The following is a 23,245-nucleotide window of genomic DNA, read 5'->3' on the forward strand; positions in this document are numbered from 1 at the left end:
AGCAGGAGATATTCCAAGCCCAGTGAGTAAAGTCCAGTGGTGTGTATAAAATGACCACTGGAATCAGGGCACCTGTTGAGCCTGGCTGGTCAAAGGTACTTGAAGTACCAGGGTGGCCTACAGAAGCTGTGTCTGCTAGTTCACCCTGGAGCTGACTGAGCAGCATGCAAAAGAGGGTACTTACCACGTTACAGTCAAAGGGAGTCATATGGCCAATGCACTGGGGAGTCTGTGCATACACACCCTACGTGTGCTGCATAAAACACTGGGAAACCTTCTGTACTTTGCCAAGCTGAAGGAGCAGTGCCAGGCACGTCTTGAATGCAGATTTTAATTTTCCTCTACAGTGATATTACAAAACAGTCTCTTTCGCACTTACCTCTCTTAGAACATTGTCACATACCCTAATGCTACCATAGAGTTTTTTAAATGTCCACTGTCTGGAAGACACTGAGATGCTCTGATACTAACCCTGAGCCTGAACACTGCCCCACTGAAACATCTAGTTAAGGAAGCAGAGGGATAATGTGTTTGTAATAGCCTTGGGTTCATCATGCCTTTGGAAGTGTTATTTAAGGACACTGACAATGATCATCTGCTTATGAATAACTTTCTAAGTGATCCTCAGTACCTGACCAAGAGCTGACAGACCTTGGAAAGCACCTCCAGATGCTGGGAAATGAAGAAGAAATACTGACAATGCAAGTAAGTTGGTGCAAGTGTATGCAGGTCAGGCCGTGCAATGCTGCTGGCCTCTGAAATGCAACAGCCCTCCTGTACTGCCTCCTCCTCTGCCCTATCCCTCAGCCCCTGTGCTTCAGGGGACATTTAGAAAGTTCTCCCTGCAAATCTTCAAGCAGAAAGAGAGGAAGAAAAGAGATCCCCTGAACCTCACAAGTGATTAATCATCCACTGCAAAAATTCTTTCCAATTCAACCTTCTACTGCGGCTTTAATGTCCAACTACTGCCTTTTCCTCCACTCTTTTGCCTGGCTGCCAGGTTATCTGCACACATAGGTGACTGTATAACCTACCAGCCACAGCCACCACACATGGCCAACAGCATCCTTTCACACCAGGTGGGTATTGAAAGGAGACAAAGACCTTCACAGCACCTCAGGTGAATCTTGCTTTGATTCCAGGAGGGCTTGGATCACACAGTAATAATGGATTTCATTCTGCTTTTAATAAAGACCCTTCTTTTCTGAGGCTTCCACCCTCTCCCCTCCCACTGCTTACTTAAACAGGGGAGCCCAAGATGAGGGTCTGGCAGTGCAGCAGAGCTCTGCAGTAGAGAATGTACTCTAGAACCTGGGCTGAAGTTATCAAACTCACTCACTTGTGGCCTCATCCAGTTCTGCACCAGGTTCTTCACTAACGGGAAGCTGGTTCATTAGCAGCAGCCTGTCCCTAAAGCTGACATTTTAAATTCCTTTAAGTCCTGACAGCAAGTTTGGTGCAAATAAAGATGCTCTCTGGGTTAAGTGGACATCCACACACCTGGAAGTTCGATTTGTCTTCCCAGCAGGGAATATTTTTCAGCAAGAGCAACATCAGTGTGTCCCTTATTAACATCTAATTCCGGTGATGCACAAACTTGTGCTAGAAAGTCACTTTTAGAAGGCAGAGATTTGTTCAGGGAAAAAAAACCAAAACAAAACAGTTCCATGCATTCAACATGAAAAGTGTGATAAAACCCTCTGAAATAAATAGCACAAAACTGAATAAACCTGTCAAAGGAGTAACATTCCAGTCTATCAGAAGACAAAATGCAATACAAACAGATATGAAGTGGGATTAGATCTGTTTTAAAAATACATTATCTGTCTACAAAACCAGAATAGATTTCAGAAAGCGAAAGAGCCCCCTTAAATTGAGGGAGAAAGAGCCATTAAATGAACAGTTTTCATATGCAGCAAAACTGTGTGAACAGTAAGAGGTTTTTTCCTCATTTTCCATTAGTTTTTTTCAGTCTCCCCACCATGATTTCCCTGGTCACCTTTCAGACACAGGCTCATTACTGAGGTCTCAATATTGTTATGCACTCATCTCCCATGAAGGTTCCTTCTTCCAGTGCTTATGTGCTACAGAAAAGCAGGAGCACTTTTCTCAGTCTTAAAAACATTTGAATTTCCTAGTAATCCCGATACCTTTTGCACCTGTATCATCACAACTGCTCTGATGTGTAGCTGAAATAATAGTTGGGTGAGGAAGTCACAGCTAGATAGGAATAATCACAGAGCACTAGAAAAGGAATGTCCCTACACAAACTTAATCCATCTCTCATCAGAAAACCAACCCTCCTTCTCCTCCCCTTCATATTAATCACATGGAACTCTGTCACATCCCAGGAAGTCATTCTGTGCCCATCAGGCTAAAGTAGAAGAAACTGCTTCCACAAGCTGACAGGATTCGCTCTCTATTCAAATTTTCTGGAATTAAATGATGGTCCTATTCCCAGTGTTACACATGACAAGGGAAGTTTATGACACACAGACCTCCAAGTTCATTCTGATTGAAACTGTGAAACCCTTGGGAAGTTCTGAACCTCCCCAGGAGTGATCTGTGAATGATGCTACTGAGGCTCAATCCTACAACATCTCAGATTCAAGCAGAAGTTTCTATACAGAGGGCTTACAGAATCAAGTTCATTTCCCTGCCATCATTTCTTTAACAGCAGCACTCGACTGTCCAAGTGTAATAATCAGCCCCACCTAATGACATAGCTACTCGAATTAAAAAAATGCAAGATCATCTCCACGCATGCTCAGAGAGATTCAGGCTGCAGAGGACCAGCAGGGCTTCCATGGGGCTCTCCAGCCATGCTCAAGCGCCCCTGTGGAGACTTAAACTGTGTCTGGTCCTCCAGATGCACAGGCAAGTATTCACATCGACTATTCAACAGGCGTGCCCCCTGTATGCTGTAGTTAGAACAACTGTCATATTGTCCCATGCAAACCAAATATGAAACAAGAAGTCACGAAGCTGCTCAGACTTGGGAAGTTGGAGCAGTTTTCCTTGTCCTGAGCTGATAATCACCTGTGCTCAAGAGGCTGGGCGGGTTTCGCGTGGTCACTTGTTGCCTACCCATTACTGCTAAGAACAAGCAAAACGGTTCCCAGGCAGCATGCACGAGGAAAAAAAAAAAGGGAAAAATAAAAATGTACCTTATAGTGATTATTACAGTTCCATTCTTTCATTTGCAAGAACTCACATTTTCAAGGAAGAAGAAATGAGCATCAAGAGATAAGGAACCATTAATGAGCCCTCTGCCTTGGTTTCAATTACAGTGTAAAATTAATTTAATGCACTTTAAGAACACAAGAGGTAATCGCTCTCTCTTGGTAAGAGGTTGCAATTTGCTCTAATAAAATGTCAATATAAATATGTTACTTTAAGACAGGGAGAACAAGTCAGTTAATTCAGAAAGAATGGGACAGATTAAAACAAATGCTATCAAGGAAACCAAATGGCAAAACTAATAAATAAAGCGTCTGAATGAAAATGGTATGGCAGAGAGCTGGTAAATCAGGCTTTAATGAGAAACTTGTTTTTAAAGAGTGGTTTATGCTAATGATATGCACCCAAGTGACTAATGCTGTGAAAGATGACATTTCTCCAGTAATTCAGAGAAGAGGAGTAGTCCATGTGAGGAGAGATGTTTATGGCTGGAAGTGGTAAGAAATCTCAGATCAATGAATCAGAAAATACATACACAGACACAAGAGGTTAATAATGCTTCTGGATTAGAAACATGCTGGCAAAACAGGGAAGGACTACAGAGACTGGACAAACACAGAGCTTTCTGATGCACTGTCACCACAGCAAAGGCTGATGATGAGTCCCTGCAACTGGCCCTTCCCTCTGGGATCAGCCAAGACACTGGATAGAAGGAAATGAGTTCAACAGCTGTGCTTACCCAGTGGGTATCTGCTATATCTCCTAGCTCTCCTTTGGAGGATGCACTACTGGTGCCAAGACCTCCTGCTCTGAAATGCTGATACTCCAACATTTAACAAACCAATACACAAAGATTTGAGAGACCTTTCTGGCAACCACAAGAATCCAGTTCATCTCAACAGGAGCAGCAAGCACAAAACCATGCAGAAGATGCACCTCTGTGACGGGTGAGAACAGCTCCTGTGAGAATCTGACCTGAACTGAACAGGGGTTGGTCTGAACAGTCTATTTCTTGCTAAAAGGGAACAGCTCCAAAATTCTCTTAAATGAACTAGAATCATCACAGACTCGTTTGGGTTGGAAGGGACCTGAAAGCTCATCCAGTTCCGACCCCTGCCATGGGCAGGGACACCTTCCACTAGAGCAGCTTGCTCCAAGCCCCTGTGTCCAACCTGGCCTTGAGCACTGCCAGGGATGGGGCAGCCACAGCTTCTCTGGGCACCCTGTGCCAGCGCCTCAGCACCCTCACAGGGAAGAGCTTCTTCCCAATATCAGTCGTCTACTTCCATTTTCCTGGGTCTTACAAAGGGAACTGCCTCCTAGCCTGCTGAAGCGGTGGCAGCGAAGCAGCTTCATGCATCTCTCAAGGAATTAAAGCTCTGCTGCTTCTGCCCAGGTGCCGTGCAGCAACACCCAAGATGTGTTAAACCCCCAGAAACACGCTGCCTAACACATTTCATTGCCTAATTACTCCCACATTCATGTTTAGTGCCCTTGTTAATCCAGTGCTCCAAGAGAACCACTTGCCTCGTTTAAACACATCTTGATCCCAATCTTCCTGGCACTGGTGTAAATCAAAACTCATCTCGCTAATGTTAATGGAGCTTCTGCAAGTGTCAGATGTGTAGGAATGGAAAAATTAGGCCTGTATCCCCAAATGAACATTTAGTCTGGCACTAGCAGTATGTATTTATTTTCTTGCATCAAAACAAAATATGCTTTTTCCCTGGTACCAACTCCAAGCTTTTAAGCTGTCAGTGCTGAGATCAGCCCTGCTTCCAAAAAAGTTTTACGTTTTTTCCCTGACTCCACAAGGGGATCTTCGTGAACAGCTCTGATGATTTCCTTCAGACTAGAGGTTTGCTCATTCTATCCTCAGAAAGACAGCGATGCAAATAAAGACAAATACAGGGCAATGTCATTAAAGATAATCAATGTAATGAGTAGAAGACAGCAATAGGTCATCAAGAACATCCCAGCTAACAGCTTTTGAACAGATCACAATGTAATGTTGATTTTGTGAGTGTCTCTGTCTGTTGCTACCCATCAGAGAGAGGGCAGATATGACACCCCTCCTCAGGAGTTGGGATGTGGAGTGTCTGAATCCTATTCATATGGAGTTAATGTATGGTGGGAATTCAGCCTCATGACATACAGAAATCAGAAACTATAGGAAAGCTCCAAAGCACAGAACCACACTGTTCAGCTATTGCTTGGCTGCACATCCTTCATAGAGTCATAGAATCCCAGACTGGTTTGGTTTGGGAAGGGACCTGAAAGCTCCTCCAGTTCCAACCCCTGCCACGGGCAGGGACCCCTTCCACTAGAGCAGCTTGCTCCAAGCCCCTGTGTCCAACCTGCCCTTGAACACTGCCAGGGATGGGGCAGCCACAGCTTCTCTGGGCACCCTGTGCCAGCGCCTCAGCACCCTCACAGGGAAGCACTTCCAGGGTGCTAGCAATGGGAGATACTGTCAGACCACAGATCTGCTCGTGACGCTACCCCTGCTGTGAGCTGCAGGAAATACTGTCCCTTCAAGGAGTTAAGGCTGCGTAAAATTTGCCACTGCTGGGCACATTCCAGTGTCCTTCCCAATGGGCAGGCACTGGGAAACACAACACTGCCATTCAGTGAGTGAGGACAAGAATAAAAAAAGAAGGGAAAAATAAACTTCCATAGAGATATAGAAATAAGATATCTGCCTGTAAGTCCAAAGTGATATCTATTGAGACAGTGAGAATAAACACTAGACCTACCATAATTTCCTGTCCTTTTCCATGCACGTCAATCAAGAAAAATCCTAAACAATAAGCCCATCCAGAGCAGTGGCTCTCAGCATCCTCAGGCTCTCCCCATCTCTTTTATCAAATTAATATTAGTAAGAGATCCTTTTATAAAAAGAGATGACGTTCAGAAACAACAGCATGAGAGAGGCTCAGTGACTCCTCCTGCTGACCTGGCAGGTTAATGAAGATTAAATCAGTTTGCAGAAGTCAACTGCAGGTCAAACACTTCTGTGACACTTCTGAAGGACTCCGATCAGGCAGTGCAAATCAAAAGGTCATGAAGGCTGGCATTTTCCAAACTACGGAGGTTTTTCTTGGTTAGTCACAGAGCAAATATCCTTCCTGCTAGCATGACAACTTTCTTCCACCAACTCCAAAAGGAATGACTAAACCAGAAGAAACTACTAGATTTCACCTAGTTTCTCTGATCTCATGAAGAGACCTCTACTTATGCACTGGGAAAACCCTGGGAAGACTCCTGTCATGCAGACTCGTCCCAGCCAGTCCTGCTCTTCCTCTTTCCACCACCAGAAAGCCAAAATAAGGTATCTGAAATGGTCACATCTCTACCAGTTGGAACTTAGGGGGAAGGAAGAGAGACGGAGACACACGGAACGTTTGTAACCAGAGAATGAGTTAGATAAAGATTTTACAAGGACTTTTCAAAAAGGGTGGCCACGAGAGGATCGAGGGAGCACCAGAGCCACGGATGAAAAGGAGAAAGGGAGAAACGGCTCATGCTCCTTAAGCTCTCAGTGGTGACACAACTGCTTACAGCCCCACCTGGCGCCACACCAGCTCTCGGCAGTGAACTAACTGCAGGGGTGGGATGCACATGCATCCACCATCTTTCATGCACGGCCTTCTCTAATGGACTGGGGGATGCCTCCAGGTGAAGACTGAAAAAGTCCTCTTATGCTACCCAAGAACTGTTAGGTGGGGTTTTTCTGAGGCCTCCCAGAAGCTCTGTAAGTGCAGATGCAGAAGGGATCACGAGAAAGTACCTAAAAGTACCTAACTTCTGCTACTGCCAAAAGACAAAGGAGTGAAAAGCATGGGGAAAATGGGATAGTGCCTCGAAAAAGAAAATAAATCATGAGCCCCTGCCATTTTAAATCTCTAAAGAAAGACTCCACAGGCAGTGATGCAGTTATTTCATATTACAGCAAAGCAGCAAGAGCACAAGGTGGTCACCGTAAGTTTGGAATGGAGAGCTACCTCCATGGATAGCATGGTCCATTGCCATTACCAGATCATCTCCTTATGGCTCATTTTGAGACTATGACAAAAGTGATCCTGGCAGTGTTCAAGGCCAGGTTGGACACGGGGGCTTGGAGCAAGCTGCTTTATTGGAAGGTGTCCCTGCCCGTGGCAGGGATCAGAACTGGATGAGCTTTAAGGTCCCTTCCAACGCAAACCAGTCTGGGATTCTGCGACACGTGTTGAGGAGCCCTTTTACAGCCACTCCTCTGTGTTACAGGTAAATTGGTTTCTGACACCTTTGCTGTCAAAGCAGGCCCTGGAGTGATATTTAAGTCCTTACAAGTGTTGTTAAAATCAGCTCTAGATTCCAAGAAGGAACCCAGACACTGTCATCACTGAGGGCTCTACCTTGTGAAGCAACCTGGAATGGGAGCATTGCATCTTAACAATATGTCTCAGGCTTGCACAGTCTGGTCTATCCGATTTATCAGTTTGGTCTGTCCTGGACTAATTGCAATAAAAGTCAGGAATAAACTCTACTAGTTACTTGAATCACACCATGAGAATGGTGTGATATAAGAATCGTGCCCCGCTGCGTTCACTGCTAGGCTGACACAAGATCTCTTACTTATCTACTTTACACAGTTGCAGAGAGAATGAATTTTTATATGAAGTTAATGTTGCTTTTTCAGTGACGTTCTGCCACTAGCAAGAACAGTCCCCAGGACTGACAACAGAATTAAGGGAAAAGAGGAACCACAGTGATAAATAACCTGTCTTTAAAAATTAACAGTCTACACATAGAAGGGTCCTAGAAACTGTGTTCTGCCTTTGTAATCCTCCTTTTAAACACAACCAGATAAAAAGGAAAAATAAAAAGGAAGGCAAGAGGCTTGTTCTTTGGGTAGTAACTGTAATCAAGTTGTGTCACCACTGCAGCTTTTACAATACTGGCATTATGCTTTGCAGGGAAAAGGAGACCCACATACCTTTGGTTGCCAGCCGGACACAGTTGATTTTTGTTTCCTGAAAAATACAAAAACAACAGAGGAAAACATCAAGATGTGTCATTTGCCCATCTACAGCAAACATACTTAAAAAGGAACTAAAACACGCATTTTTCTTGCACTTCATTCCTGAAAATAGCACCAACAGTTCTATTTGCATGAAACACTCCATGCTAATGGACTTGTCCACAGCTGCTTTCTCTAACTTGAGAAGAATGACAACACATTCTTCCATACTTGATGCGTGAGTGATGGATCCCTGATTAACCAACAAAACTCACCGGTTAAATGACCTGATCTGTAACGGGCAGAGAAGCCTTGGGTCGAAAGCACATGCAAGTGTACATCTGATTTCCATGCAAGTTCTGCAAATTGGGTATTTATTTAAACACACAGCAGGCAGACACTGGAGCAGCCATTTGAGGAGTGGAGCTCTCTGCTATGTATGGGAAGCAGAAGAGCTGCTGTAGGGCAGCTCTGCCAAGCAAGCTGCTCCATCACAACCCACACCACTGCGGTGGTTCAGTGCAGAGCTGGGCTAAAACCCAACACGTTTGTTCCATCCACCTCAGAGCCCACAGATCCACATAAAGAGAAGCCTGGATCAGAACAGCAAGGTTGTGCTTGGCTTAACTAACAGCTCAAAGGCAGCAGCCTTCTGAGGCCACCTCCACTGAAAAACCTGCTTTTTGCTATCCCCAGCTCCTCATTCTATAGCCGTTGCTGGCATGGGTCACTTCTGTCCAGTCCATGATTGCTATCCAAATCTGAATGTGTTGCTTTGGTTAAAAGCTGTGTCAGGCAGTCATCTGCTGCAGGCTTCTGTAGCACTTTTATGTCTTTACACGCTTTTGTACATGTCTCAGGTGTAATGAGTACTGCATAAATTACTGTGTGGAACAATGCTACATTAATATGGATGCTGCCTGTGCTCTGGAAACAACAGCCTAACAAATGCACTGCTGAGCACCTCAGTCTGTCTGTGAGCAGAAAAATGAACACTGGGAAAAGCTGTATTTGCTCACAGAGAGAATCTGTTCCATCTGTGACAGGCCTCAGCCAGAGCAGAAACACACAGCCCCAGCGTGCCTTTCTCTTCATATGCTGCACGTCAGAAGGGGACAACTGCAGGATCCACACTGGGACACACAAGAGCAATTCCCTCTGATGCCTCTCTATGCATGCCTGAAGACATCAGCCAGCCACACTACCTGGCTATAAGCAGCCCTGTGTATAGTCTAGAAACAATGAGCTATGCAGAAGGTCAAACTGTCCCTTTCATCTTGCCTTCAAACTCTCTCAAAGAATCCCCGGATCACCAAGGACAATTCACATCTATTAAGGCCATCTTTTCCCAGGCATTGAGCTCCCAGAGTAAGACTGAAGCACTGGTAATCCCAATAAACCAGAGGCATCTCTTTGGTGCACACACCTTTCTCTCCCTTCAAAATCATCTCCCCTACACAACCTGTACATCCATCAGCACTGCAAAGTCACCACAGCTGTACAACAGAGCTCCCCATTCATCTCTGCATGTGTGTAATCAGTCGGAATTGCCAGTTGATGCTGAGAACCAAAATCTTTATTGCTAGCGATGATATATGAAGCAGGAAAAACACAGCTCTGTTTTCAGTGCAGAGCCTCAGCACACAATGCTGGGAATTATCAGACAGACAGATCCTGATGGAGTTTACAATCTATGACAAGGTGACCTGGAAAATGTGTGATGAAAATTAAAATAAAGACCAGCAAGATGACATTTGTGCAGTCTAAAAGGAGGGGGACGCTTGATAGCATTTTGATGAGGTCAATTTCCTTGCTTTCTGTTAGCTTCAAAGTGTAGCAAAAAAGCTGGAGTAATCAGTCAATGCTGAGAGAGGAAGAGGTGAGAGAACAAAACCTGAAATGTTGTTAATGATGCTGTAACTGATCTCATCTGAGCATGTACATATTCCTGCACATTACCCTCCCACAGGGCAATTTGGGAAGACAGGATGTGTGTTCTGTCTGCATCTACTAATTGCTGCATTTAGCACAGACAATAACAGTTATTCCAAGACCATGATCAGGCACTGCCAAAAGCAAGGGCAATCCATCACTAGAGGAACAAGACATCTGGACTTCAGAACTTCAGACTGCATCTTCTGAGAAGGAAAACATAAAAGAAATGTTCACAGACACAGGCGTCCACCTATGAGGGATGCTGAAGCTGAAAGACTTAAACTTTGTCCATAATCCTGATTAGGGCTGATTATTCCATTGATTTCTATTGATCAGCCCATTGATCAACCCACTGCTCATCTCTTTGCTAAATTACAGAAATACGATCTCTTTAAATTTACTATATTTTTCTTTGATGCTGCAAACCGTGGGCTTGAACTTCTCTACCAAGAAACAGAATACATACAACTTCTGATTCAGACCAGGGGCTTTCCTGCACAGTGAGAATGCTTCTCCTTAGCCAATTGTAAAGCAGGAATAAACACCACAGGTAATTCTTCATTATCTATCCTGGTGGCTTAAATCAATTATACAAGAAGCAATGAAGGAAAGGGATAATAACAAAAGTTTTGGAAAACTAAAAATAAAATCCCCAAATTTCAGTTTCTGTGTTATTTCTAAATGTTCTTTCAAATGCCTTTTATGGCTGCAACAATCTTAATGATGACCCAGGATCTTACATATACTTCATCTCATGGCTGAAGTCAGACAAATAATTTCAGATCTCAGCAGCACTATTAATTCATCTCGGTATCACTGCCAGGTTAAGGCAGCCATTTATATCCAGTCATTGAACAATGCAGGCATTGGGAATGGGAAACCACTGCATGAACACGTCCTACAGCTCTTGATCAAACCTTCAGACAACTGTATCACAGAATCCCAGCCTGGTTTGTGTTGGAAGGGACCTTAAAGCCCCTCCAGCTCCAACCCCTGCCACGGGCAGGGACACCTTCCACTAGAGCAGCTTGCTCCAAGCCCCTGTGTCCAACCTGGCCTTGAACACTGCCAGGGATGGGGCAGCCACAGCTTCTCTGGGCACCCTGGGCCAGCGCCTCAGCACCCTCCCAGGGAAGAGCTTCTGCCTAAGAGCTCATCTCAGTCTCCCCTCTGGCAGTTTAAAGCCATTCCCCTGTCCTGTCCCTACAGGCCTTTGTGCAAAGCCCCTCTCCAGGTTTCTTGAGGCCCTTTTAGGCACTGCAAGGCCACTATATTCATTTTGGAAGACTGCTGTATTCATTTTCTATCATGCTTCATATCCAGAAAGCTTACTACATATTAAGCCCACCTACATGTTAAGTAGAACATATTAATGTATATTTGTGTTGCGGAACTTACTTCCCTATGAATAAAGCATGATCCCTGTATACGCTCACTGAAGGCTAAACCCTGGCTGTATTTGTAGGTTCATACACCATGGACAGAGACCACAGCAGGACAGTGTTGCAGAGTGCTGGCAGACTGTTCTTGGAAGACAGACTGGACCTATAGTTAGAATGAGCTGCAGACCCTCTGAGGAGCAGCCAGACTGCCCTGAGGAGCCTGGTGAGCCCTCACTCCCAACAGCTCCTTCACAAAGACTTGAACCTGTTCTAGCATCCCTCTGAATCTTCAGGAAGTTTGTTAACATTTTGTAGTAGTTAAAATAGTTTGTTTCATGCAGTTTGTGTCTTTCTTGAAGCAAGGGAGCTGATGCTGTCTACTAATTACTTAGGTTCCTAAAGGTGCATTTCACGGAAGCACTTGGATGATAACAAGACAAGTTCTGCCTCTGTCTCTTCAGTGTTTGGATGGGAACAATTTGCTGCAGAGAAGGGCTCTGAGGGCAGCAGGACATATGTTTATGTGACAGCTGAGTCTTCACAACCTAAAAGGTCAGCTGATTTTTTTATTCTTTTCTTTTCAAATGACAGCTTGCTGTTTACAGCCTATGAACAACAATAAAGCAGCCCAGCTTTTTCATCCATCTGCTTTCGCACCCACCATTTTCGCTTCCCTTTACTATTATTACGACTGTGCATTGTTAACCAGCTCCTGCCTTGTCTCAACACCAGTGAGAGCACCCGTCCCCAGCGCGGGGCTGCGCTGCCACAGGCATGGCTCCATCAGGCAGCTGGAACGAACGTCTGCGGGTGCACAGACAAGTAATTAGCAACCTCCTCTTGGCCTCAGGGTCAGCTCCAGTTCTCCATGTCCCAGAGCTATACACAGAGCATGCTTGCTGGGGGCTGCTTCACACAGCATAGAAACCCTGGGGAACATCTCAAGGAATCACAGAATCCCAGACTGGTTCATACTGAAGGGACCTCAAAGCTCCTCCAGTTCCAACCCCTGCCACGGGCAGGGACCCCTTCCACTAGAGCAGCTTGCTCCAAGCCCCTGTGTCCAACCTGGCCTTGAACACTGCCAGGGATGGGGCAGCCACAGCTTCTCTGGGTCAGTGAACTTCCTTGTGACTTGTATCACAAGCTTAAGGAAACTGTTAGTTCTCTAATGTAGCTCTCTAAGACTAACATAAACCTAGTATTGCCATTCCAGTTATCTTTTAGTATCTGTGTTACTTGGGGAAGGGAGGTTTAACAAAGTGGTAGGGCTTTTACTATTTACAACAGTTATTTCAGTGATACATAGCTAATCACTGAATACCCAGACCTCTCAACCTCTCAGATATGAGGTAGAATAGAGAAGGATTGTATTTACTCTCCAAAAATCATTCAGGTCATAGAATCATAAAATCACAGAACAGTTTGGGTTAGGGACCCAACAGCTGGGAAGGCACCTTCACAGGTTCACACACTCTGCCCAGTATGGCCAACCAGATGTGGAAACAGAAGCTTACATGGACTGAAGCGCTTCCACAGCTGCTTTATTTCTGCCCCAATGTCAGATTAAGGAGGAGTAAACATAAGTGGACAAAACTGCACACCTGAAACCCTACAGAACTGAGCTCCCCAAAGCTGTTTAATAGCTCACAGCAGCCATGGGGCAGCCTGGGTGACACTTCATTTGTCAGAACACGGCTCATGCTGAAGTACCCCACTGTTTCTTCCATGGCCCATCTCTACGTGGATGAATGTCACCTCTCTACTGACAGCTCTATCCATACCTCCAAAATGTCCCAGAAGAACAATGCTGTGTACTGTGAGCAGACCTGTCAGCATCTAGACATCCAGCCAGAAGTCCCCTGCTAATAATGAACTGCCTGATTGTGCATGTAGTACAAGTCATTAAAGAGGAAAAAAAAAATCAATAAGAATCTCTGTAGAGCCTATTATTGCCTCACAAATAATATTCTTATTGATTCCAGTGGTGCTACTTTTCACAATCCTGGCCTGAAAACATCACCCACCCATCGGACCACCAGGCTCACATCATCTCCAGCTGAGCTAATAAGGCCCTGCCTCATCTCCCACTTAGAGGAAAAATGGCCAAGAGTTATTGATTGCAATGGTGCCATTGCAGATTTCACGTGAACTCACTGAGATGAGTTAAACTCCCGGAAGGGTTTTCAGGAAGCTGCATAAAAATGCTGGCAGGTTTCACAGAGCAGCCAAAGAGATCTCCCCCTCAGAGCGTGTTGCTGGATCACTAACCATAGACTGTCACTTGCGGCAACCCACATAAAGAACCTGGGGACAATAAAACCTGCAACATTTGGATTTTGATTTTTAAGTCAGTATAAAGATAAGAGAGGATAAGGAGCAACAGGGTGTTGCCACACATGCCTTGCCTAATGGAACCACAGAATGCTTGGGGTTGAAAGGGACCTTAAAGCTCATCCAGCTCCAACCCCTGCCACGGGCAGGGACACCTTCCACTAGAGCAGCTTGCTCCAAGCCCCTGTGTCCAACCTGCCCTTGAACACTGCCAGGGATGGGGCAGCCACAGCTTCTCTGGGCACCCTGTACCTGTGCCTTACACCTCTTGCAGGGGGATGAAGGCTGAAGGAGCTCATGTTTTGAAGGGGCTGAGCTGGGGAATGTTTATCAGTGAAGGAAAGCTTCCTGCGCTGTCACGCAGCCATCTGTAGCAGGTGGCAACAGCACAAGTATCAGTTAACTACCTGCAACAGCATGTGTGGACATCCTGCCAGAGGAAATGAAACCTGTTTTCCAGTCTTCATCCTGTGTCATTTCTACTGCTAACTCCTTCTAACAATTATAAAGTAACTAATGCTGCTTCTCACCCCCACTGGTACAAAGCCCGGAGCTTGTATTTTCTTTCTCTCTTTTTCCCCCTCTTACTTCAGGCTCTGACACATTTCAGCTCAGCATCTGGCTTTCGACAGCCCCTAGGAGGGAAATTCACACAATTTGGAAGCGTTTTGTATAACAAAGCTCAAAACTCTTCTGTTTCACACATGTTCCATTTAGACCCCTGTCTGGAAGCAGCACCACACTCACCAAACTTCAGGCAACTGCGCACAGAAAAGAAGTCAGCCAGCGACAGCGATCTCATTCAGGCTTCCAAACAAGAAGCCCAGCCCTGCACCAGGGAAGGCAGAAAAGCTTGTGATCTCATTTTGCAGCAATCTGCCACACTTGTTTTGCATCCAGCTGTTAATTATGTTCCTTTCACTGTAACAACCACAGCTAATGGCTGCAGAACAGACGAGAACACCAAATGAACACAAAGTACAGAAGAGCTGAAACAATGCAGAACTCCTATAACACTTCCAACCTCCTCCTAATCAAGCTTTTTGACCACATACCGAATGTTTCTTCAAATTAAGCTCTCCCCAGAGCCCTACATTTCCAAAGGAAGCTGTTCTGGTTCACTGCATGGAGGGTTCACACTGCAGCTTTCAGATGTGGACAGGAGTTTTGTGATTCCACCCCTGTCAGTGATTAATGAAACTACAAAATATCCTAATTAAAACCTGGGTGGCAATGTTGTGTTGAGTTTTTCATGTGCAAGGGAACACGAGGCTGTATTGCATTTGTGCTAAATTGTTACTGCCTCAGGGTTTTTGGGTATTGCACTATCAGAAACGCCATGTTGCAGTCAGAACTATTAGTTGGCTCTAGGAAAAGCAGTCAAAGCTGCTCAGGTTATAGACACACATCAAAACCCATAACTCTTAAACACAAATTATACCCTTACATACAAATATATATGAATGAAACAAAACTTAACTATTTACAGCTAATGTTTGAAATGTGGGGATTTTAACACAAAATTAGAAATGTCACATCTACTCTTCTGAAGATCTAGATCCCACTCTTGGCTAATTCCTGTATAATTTTTCCCTTAGCACTTCCAGGATGTATAAGCATATATTGCACCAACATAAATTATTTTTGCTTGCTCAAACAGGAATTTGCTTTGCCTGGCAAGAGATTTCTCCTGCTGCTATAGAATCATAGAATAGTTAGGGCTGGAAAGGACCTTAAGATCATCCAGTTCCAACCCCCCTGCCAGAGGCAGGGACACCTCACACTAAACCATCTCACCCAAGGCTTCGTCCAGCCTGGCCTTGAACACTGCCAGGGATGGAGCATTCACAGCCTCCCTGGGCAACCCATTCCAGTGCCTCACCACCCTAACAGGAAAGAATTTCAAACTTCCCCTGTTTAAGTTTTAATCCGTTACCCCTTGTCCTGTCACTGCAGTCCCTAATGACGAGTCCCTCCCCAGCATCCCTATAGGCCCCCTTCAGACACTGGAAGCTGCTCTGAGGTCTCCACGCAGCTTCTCTTCTCCAGGCTGAACAGCCCCAACTTTCTCAGCCTATCTTCACACAGGAGGTGCTCCAGCCCCTGATCATCCTCGTGGCCTCCTCTGTACTTGTTCCAACAGTTCCATGTCCTATTTATGTTGAGGACACCAGAACTGCACACAACACATATATATAACACTGTACATCATATAAACTGTGTATCATTGCATTACAGGCTCTTTTGATTAACCTATGCTTAAAACATCCTTTACAACCTAATGTTCCTATCAGAGCAGCACAAGCAAGTCATCCTTTTCTGAATCCTTAGCACCTTATATGTAGAGTGTGATGCAACCTGCCAGCTCCAGAGATCCAGCAAAAGCAGGAACCACACATCAGTGCTGCTTTAATCTAGAATGCCATGGGATCCAACATTTCCATCCATATAACCCATTTATGGCATGTTGTACTTAAGCAAATAAAGTTTCTTCTTCCCTGGGGATCTATTCACTAGCAATTAACTATCACACAAGGGGGAACTAAGTAGACACAGACACACATAGATAGTTCATAATTTCCTTTATAAAGCCAAAACTAAAATTGAATTAATTGAGCAGTGCTGGAAGGAAACTATCAACTACACAGGAAACAAAGGTGAAAAGCAGCAGAGTATTAGAGAGATTTGTGCTTATTGGGCACACAGCAGGAACTCTGCAGGAGAATGGTGATAAATGAAGGTAGTAAACCACCGAGATATGTTGTGAGCATTCACTGGCATTGTCAGCCTGTTAAGGCAGTGCACAGTCCTCTGTGATGTGCAGCACCGTTCTGGATGCAAAAGACACTATCCCAAGTGGAGACCAAAGCCTCCACCATTCACCTTTGATTGAGTCTTTCTAATTCTGCTCTTTCAGAGGTGATGTCTCAGAGAATTTATGTACATTAAGGTTAAGATTCATGGAAGTACTGGCACATGTGTTAATAATAGACTTGGCTACCCAACTTCCTGATGCCATGTTAATGCTCTGACACTCTTCATGAGGTCAGAGGGTCAAATTGTATCATGTTATGTGATAATGAAAAACAATCAGGGGAGTCAAAGGGGAGGAAGGTGAATGCTTAGTGTGGATCTGGTCTGCAGACTGTTAGCTGAGCTGGCCTGGAACAGGAGAGGTAAAAGAGAAAGTCACAGACTGTCCTAGGCTGAATAGAAGCATGAAAAGAGGCCTTCCCTCTTCCTATAAAGGGATCTGGTGGGGCATTATATGGATGTCATCTGAGTCTGAGAATAGGGCAAACTCTTTTCTGTGCAGTCTCCATTTTGAACTTAGTATCACAAAGTCTATGTCCAGGGTATTCAAAAGGAGTAAGACAGACATGCACACAGACATACAGTATGAATTCCTCAAGTGGACGCTCCCAATTGTAAGTGCTACGTTATGATGTAACCAAAAGCAAGCTACAAGGTAATCCAACCTCATGGCTTTTGGGTAGTTCTCATCTCATATCTCCTCCAAATTCACAAGAACTGAGATATGGAGACTATCAAGGTATTGCAGTTGTGTCTTTTAAAAAGACAATAGCCCCTGCCTGTGACATTCATACATATGCAAAGAAAAACAAGTCCAAATGCTAAGCAATGCGTTTCATAAATCACATGCCAACATGTGCTTTTAGAGTCTGGCTCCCTAGTAGGCTTCTTGTTGGATTTAGACATCAGAGAGAGACTTGAGAGAAGGACAAGTAATGGCATGTTTAATGTACATTAAAGAGGATAATAAGGAATTAAACTAGCATCCAGTGGAGAAAGAAGGAAGGAGAAAGACAAGGATAACCAGAGGTGCTCATATGTACAGATCCAGTTTCAAAATTTCACTTACTCCATTTGCCTTGCTCAGAGCCTGGAAGTATATGCTGTAGCTTTTCAGAGGAGAAAGTGGAGCATTCCAGTAGCCATTGTAGGTTTTGTTGTCACCCACTGTGAAGGGCTGAGTGACAGGCAGGTTGATGGGTTTCAGCTCGGCTGCAAAGTAGTGTGGTGAGTCCAGACTGGAAGCATTCTTGTAGCTCACTGGGACAGAGAAGCACTCTATGATGTCTGCAGCTCTCCGTGCTTTCTGCAGCTTCTCCTCCTTGACAACCAGTTGATAGACACTAGGGGGGAGAGAGGAAGGGAAGATTAGAGACCCAAGAGCCTATAGTATCAAGAGTGTTTCCAACAATAGAAGACAAACAATAAAGGAAAGTAAGAAATACACAGGTAGAACACTGCACACACAGCTCTTACGCACCAGTAACAGTGGCAGTGGCCACTACGTGGGCAAGATGCTGATCACTTGTTCAGTTGACTTAGTTGAATTAATCAAGACATGCTTTGGTGAAAACCAGAATAATTTCAATAAGGAGTGACTAATAAAACATCAAACTTATAATGGATATTCCATGTGCTGAAAGCAGATGCTTTCTTCTTCAGCCACCAAGTTGAAACATAAACTGCTTTGGCCAGTGATTGTGGTAGAGCAGAGCATCAGAAAGTGGCAATGGGGTCCAGGTCCTTTTTGAAATGGCTTCAAGGTGCAAGGACCAGTTTAGATCAAAAAGATACTCATATCTTTTAAGAATGTAACTTTTCTTGGCCCTCCCTCGCATGTCTTTTTGGGATATATCCTGCAATGCAGAGCTCTCTAACGTTAATTCCTGATGGCAAGTCTTCCCCTATGCTCCATCACTAAAATGTTAGCTTATATAATGAGAAGGGGGCTGAGCAGCTCTCCCAATTCACTTTTGTTTCAGGAAAAAACTCTTCATATTCTTTCCAACTCTATGAAACGTTAAGACTTTTCAATTCCCTCTAAGCTTCTGGCCTCTATGATATGCAACAGCAATCTTGTTAGTTCTAGCTCACTATTTAAGGCTCAGAGAGGTTGCAAGGCATTCAAATCAGACTCCCAGACTGGCTTGTGTTGGAAGGAACATTAAAGCTCATCCAGGTCCAATCCCCTGTCACAGGCAAGGACACCTTCTATTTTATCCAATCCCAAACACTCTTACTTTCTGATTACAGAAAATATTTCCTTTATCTATAGACATAAATATACATGGCTAAATATCAGTTAATCTCCTTTCAGCCTACACAGAGGTGAAGGGATTCCTCCCCCTCTCTCCCAAGCAGTGTTCAAAGGCTGCCACTCCTTCTCTTGGTTATCCCACTTACAAACAATGACCCTATGGACCCGTCTGTCTTCGGAGAAGGGGAAGCTCCCAGGAACGTGGATCACCAAATAACTGCACTCTTTCCCTAATCATTAGGGACAATCATTTGATGACATTCTCAGTTTCTCCTGTGACAACATTAATATATGCTCCACCAGCACGGGCACTCTTTTTATCCTGAGCAACAGTTCTGAAATGTATAGACCCTGATAACAGATACTCTTTTGCCTGTATTCTTTCTCATTTTCACTTTCCTACTTATCCATTGACACATTTCTTCCTTTCACAGGGATAACGCACTCTTCAGCAACCTGAAATTTCACTTTATTCTTTTGGTATAACTTGAGGTGTTTCTGGAAGCACAACTATATGTTTATGTGCATTCAACTGAAATATAATAGATGTCCCATTTGTGTTCAAAGTTAAAACCCCATTAATCTCCTGCCCAAACACTGTCTCCTTTCCCATGAAACAAGTATCTGAGCTGGAGCTGCTGTCACTGTTCTCTCTAGCGGAACTCAGGATGAGTGACTGACTGCATTCTTGGCACCTTTATCCCCACCCACACCACCTGACAAGCACGTTCATCTCTGGGTTCCTAACCTGCCTGACCTCGTGACCGTCATCCTTCAGCCTCACTCTTCTCTCTGTTATTTGGTAGTGGTCAAGAGGCCACTCTCTGCAAGTGGGCAATGGAAATGAGGAGATCTCCAAGTGTTTGAGTGGCCAAGAGCATGTCTTATTTCGGAGATTACTCTGGACGGATGATTAGTGCTCTGAGAAATTGTTCCTGCATAAAATAATTACTTTAGGTCTCACTTTCTGATACTTTAATCCCAGTATTCTAATCTTCCAGGACCCTCCTGAGGCCTGGATTCACCCCTAGCTAGTGCACAGACTGATGCCATCTCATCTGTTTTCCCTTTCCCTGCTGTAGTTCTGTTTTTCAGGCTGTGCTCTCTCTTCCTCTTATCCAGTTTTTACCTAGGAGTCAGAATACGGGCATTTTCAGAGATCAGCTTCCCTGCACTAACCAGTGAGGGGCTGCAAGGCACATCAAGTGCTTCCATACCTGCTACCACCAGCATTCAGATGCTCCCATAACTCTTTGCCTTTTCACAGGAGCAAAAAGCAATGATCCTACATCCGAATGAAAGTCCTGTGAGAATTATATTCTTTAAAGCTTTAAACTAGATGTGTTGGGGCAGGAGGGCATCATTCCACCCCAACACACCCACTCAGTTGCCAGCACCTATAATAAATGCTCAGAGCGATGCAGAGATATTCCAGCTGCTCCAGGCAATGAGCCGGCTTCATTTGGAACTCGGCTCAGATGCCTCTGTACAAACGCCCGTAGCATGGGGAACAAACAAGAGGAATTAGAGATGCGGGCACGTCTACGGGGCTATGATATAACAGGCATCACAGAAACATGGTGGGATGGCTCCTATGACTGGAGTGTTGGGTTGGAAGGTTACAGGCTCTGTAGAAAGGACAGGCCTGGCAGGCAGGGAGGGGGGGTTGCCCTTTATGTTAGGGATAGGCTGGAGAGTATGGAACTGTGTCTGGGGACAGGTGAGCAGTTAACAGAGAGTGTGTGGGTCAGGGTTAAAGGGAATATAGCTATGGGAGACATTACTGTGGGGATCTGTTACACACCGCCTGATCAAGGAGAACCTGCGGATGAAGCCCTCCATAGACAGACAGGAACAGCCTCATGCTCTCAGGCCCTTGTCCTCATGGGGGATTTCAATCACCCTGACATCTGTTGGAAGGACAGTATGGCCCGGCACAAGCAATCCAGGAGGTTCCTCGGTTGTGTAGAAGACAACTTCCTTCTGCAAGTAATAGAGGAGCTGACAAGGAGAGGGGCCGTGCTTGCCCTCGTGCTCACCAATGGGGAAGGGCTCGTTGGAAATGTGATGCTCCAGGGCAGCCTTGGATGCAGCGATCATGAGATGGTCGAGTTCGAGATCCTTAGGACAGTGAGGAGAGCATGCAGCAAGCTCAGTGCCCTGGACTTCAAGAGAGCAGACTTTGGCCTCTTCAGGAACCTGCTTAGTAAGCTCCCATAGGATACAGCCCTAGAGGGCAGGGGGGCCCAAGACTCTTGGTTGATGTTCAAGGATCACCTGCTGCAAGCTCAGGAGTGTTGCATCCCAACCAGAAGGAAGTACAGCAGGAGGGCCAGGAGACCTCCTTAGGTGGATAAGGAGATCCTGATGAAAATTCAAATGAAAAAAGAGGCTTATAATAAGTGGAAGCAAGGACAGGCAGCCTGCGAAGGGTACAGGGATGTTGTCCAGGAAGCTAGGGACCAGGTTAGGAAAGCTAAGGCCCAGTTAGAATTAAACTTGGCTAGGGATGTGAAGGATAACAGGAAGGGATTCTATAGGTACATAGCAAACAAAAACCAGACTAGGGAGAATGTAGGCCCCCTCAGGAAGCTCTTGGGAGAACTGGCTACACAGAATTTGGAGAAGGCTGAGGTTCTGAACGACTTCTTTGCCTCGGTCTTCACTGGCAAAGGCTCTGACCACACCACCCAAGTCTTGGAAGGCAGATGCAGGGACTGGGAGAATGAAGACCTTGCACCCACTGTAGGAGAGGAACTGGTTCAAGACCATCTTAAAAATCTGAATGTGCACAAGTCCGTGGGTCCTGATGAGATCCATCCACGGGTCCTGAAGGAGCTGGAGAATGAAGTTGTTAAGCCACTGGCCATCATATTTGAGAAATCCTGGCAGTCAGGTGAAGTTCCCGACGACTGGAAAAAGGGAAATATAACCCCCATTTTCAAGAAGGGGAAAATGGGTGACCGGGGGAATTACAGAGCAGTCAGTCTCACCTCTGGGCCTGGCAAAATCTTGGAGCAGATTCTCCTGGAAGGCATGCTAAGGCACATGAAAAACAAGGTGCTTGGTGACAGCCAGCATGGCTTCACTGAGGGGAAATCCTGCCTGACCAATGTGGTGGCCTTCTATGATGGGGCTACAGAACTGATGGACAGGGGGAGAGCAGTTGATGGCATCTACCTGGACTTGTGCAAAGCGTTCGACACTGTCCCACACGACATCCTTGTCTCTAAATTGGAGAGACATCAATTTGATGGATGGACCACTCGGTGGATAAAGAACTGGCTGGATGGCCGCACACAAAGAGTTGTGGTCAATGGCTCAATGTCCAGCTGGAGACCAGGAACGAGTGGTGTCCCTCAGGGATCGGTGTTGGGACCGGTCTTGTTCAGCATCTTTGTTGATGACATGGACAGTGGGATTGAGTGTGCCCTCAGCAAGTTTGCCGATGACACCGAGCTGTGTGGTTCGGTTGATACCCTGGAGGGAAGGAATGCCATCCAGAGGGACCTTGACACACTTGTGAGGTGGGCTGATGCCAACCTCATGAGGTTTAACCATGTCATGTGCAAGGTCCTACACCTGGGTCAGAGCAATCCCAGGCACAGCTACAGGTTGGGCAGAGAAGAGATTCAGAGCAGCCCAAGGAGAAGGACTTGGGGGTGTTGGTCAATGAGAAAATGAACATAAGCCGGCTTCAGTGTGCACTTGCAGCCCAGAAAGCAACCGTATCCTGGGCTGCATCAAAAGGAGCGTGACCAGCAGGGCGCAGGAGGTGATCCTGCCCCTCTACTCTGCTCTGGTGAGACCTCACCTGGAGCACTGTGTGCAGTTCTGGTGTCCTCAATATAAAAAGGACATGGAACTGTTGGAACAAGTCCAGAGGAGGCCTCAAGGATGATTAGGGTCTGGAGCACCTCCTGTATGGAGACAGGCTGAGAAAGTTGGGGCTGTTCAGCCTGGAGAAGAGAAGCTGCGTGGAGACCTCATAGCAGCCTTCCAGTATCTGAAGGGGGCTATAGGGATGCTGGGGGGGGACTCTTCATTAGAGACTGTAGTGACAGGACAAGGGGTAACGGGTTAAAACTTAAACAGGGGAAGTTTAGATTGGATATCAGGAAGGTGAGGGTAAAGGTGATGAGGCACTGGATTGGGATGCCCAGGGAGACTGTGAATGCTCCATCCCTGGTGGTGTTCAAGGCCAGGTTGGACAGAGCCTTGAGTGACATGGTTTAGTGTGAGGGGTCCCTGCCCATGGCAAGGGAGTTGGAACTTGATGATCTTGAGGTCCTTTCCAGCCCTAACTATTCTGTGATTCTATGATTCTATGTTTCTAATTCC

The 23,245-nt window shown here is 45.5% G+C and overlaps 1 protein-coding gene across 8 annotated transcripts in view; it reads right to left on the minus strand.

Annotated features, from left to right (window-relative positions):
• The window catches only part of PTPRT (protein tyrosine phosphatase receptor type T), a 277,331-nt gene that overhangs the window by 81,854 nt on the left and 172,232 nt on the right, over window positions 1-23,245 (minus strand). For 5 of the 8 annotated variants that reach the window (XM_057428929.1, XM_057428925.1, XM_057428930.1 and 2 more), the window contains exons 10-12: window positions 17,717-17,990; window positions 8,159-8,195; window positions 3,040-3,096 (exon numbers count right to left, since the gene is read on the minus strand). In XM_057428929.1, coding sequence (XP_057284912.1) covers window positions 3,040-3,096; window positions 8,159-8,195; window positions 17,717-17,990 — 368 coding nt within the window. The remainder of the gene's footprint in view (window positions 1-3,039; window positions 3,097-8,158; window positions 8,196-17,716; window positions 17,991-23,245) is intronic. The other 3 variants (XM_057428931.1, XM_057428926.1, XM_057428924.1) reach the window with 2 other exon arrangements.

This window comes from Pezoporus wallicus, unplaced genomic scaffold (assembly GCF_028554395.1).
Source record: "Pezoporus wallicus isolate ANWC-B61680 ecotype Strahan unplaced genomic scaffold, APGP_CSIRO_Pwel_v1 contig_8088, whole genome shotgun sequence".
In the NCBI taxonomy this organism is placed as follows: domain Eukaryota; kingdom Metazoa; phylum Chordata; class Aves; order Psittaciformes; family Psittacidae; genus Pezoporus; species Pezoporus wallicus.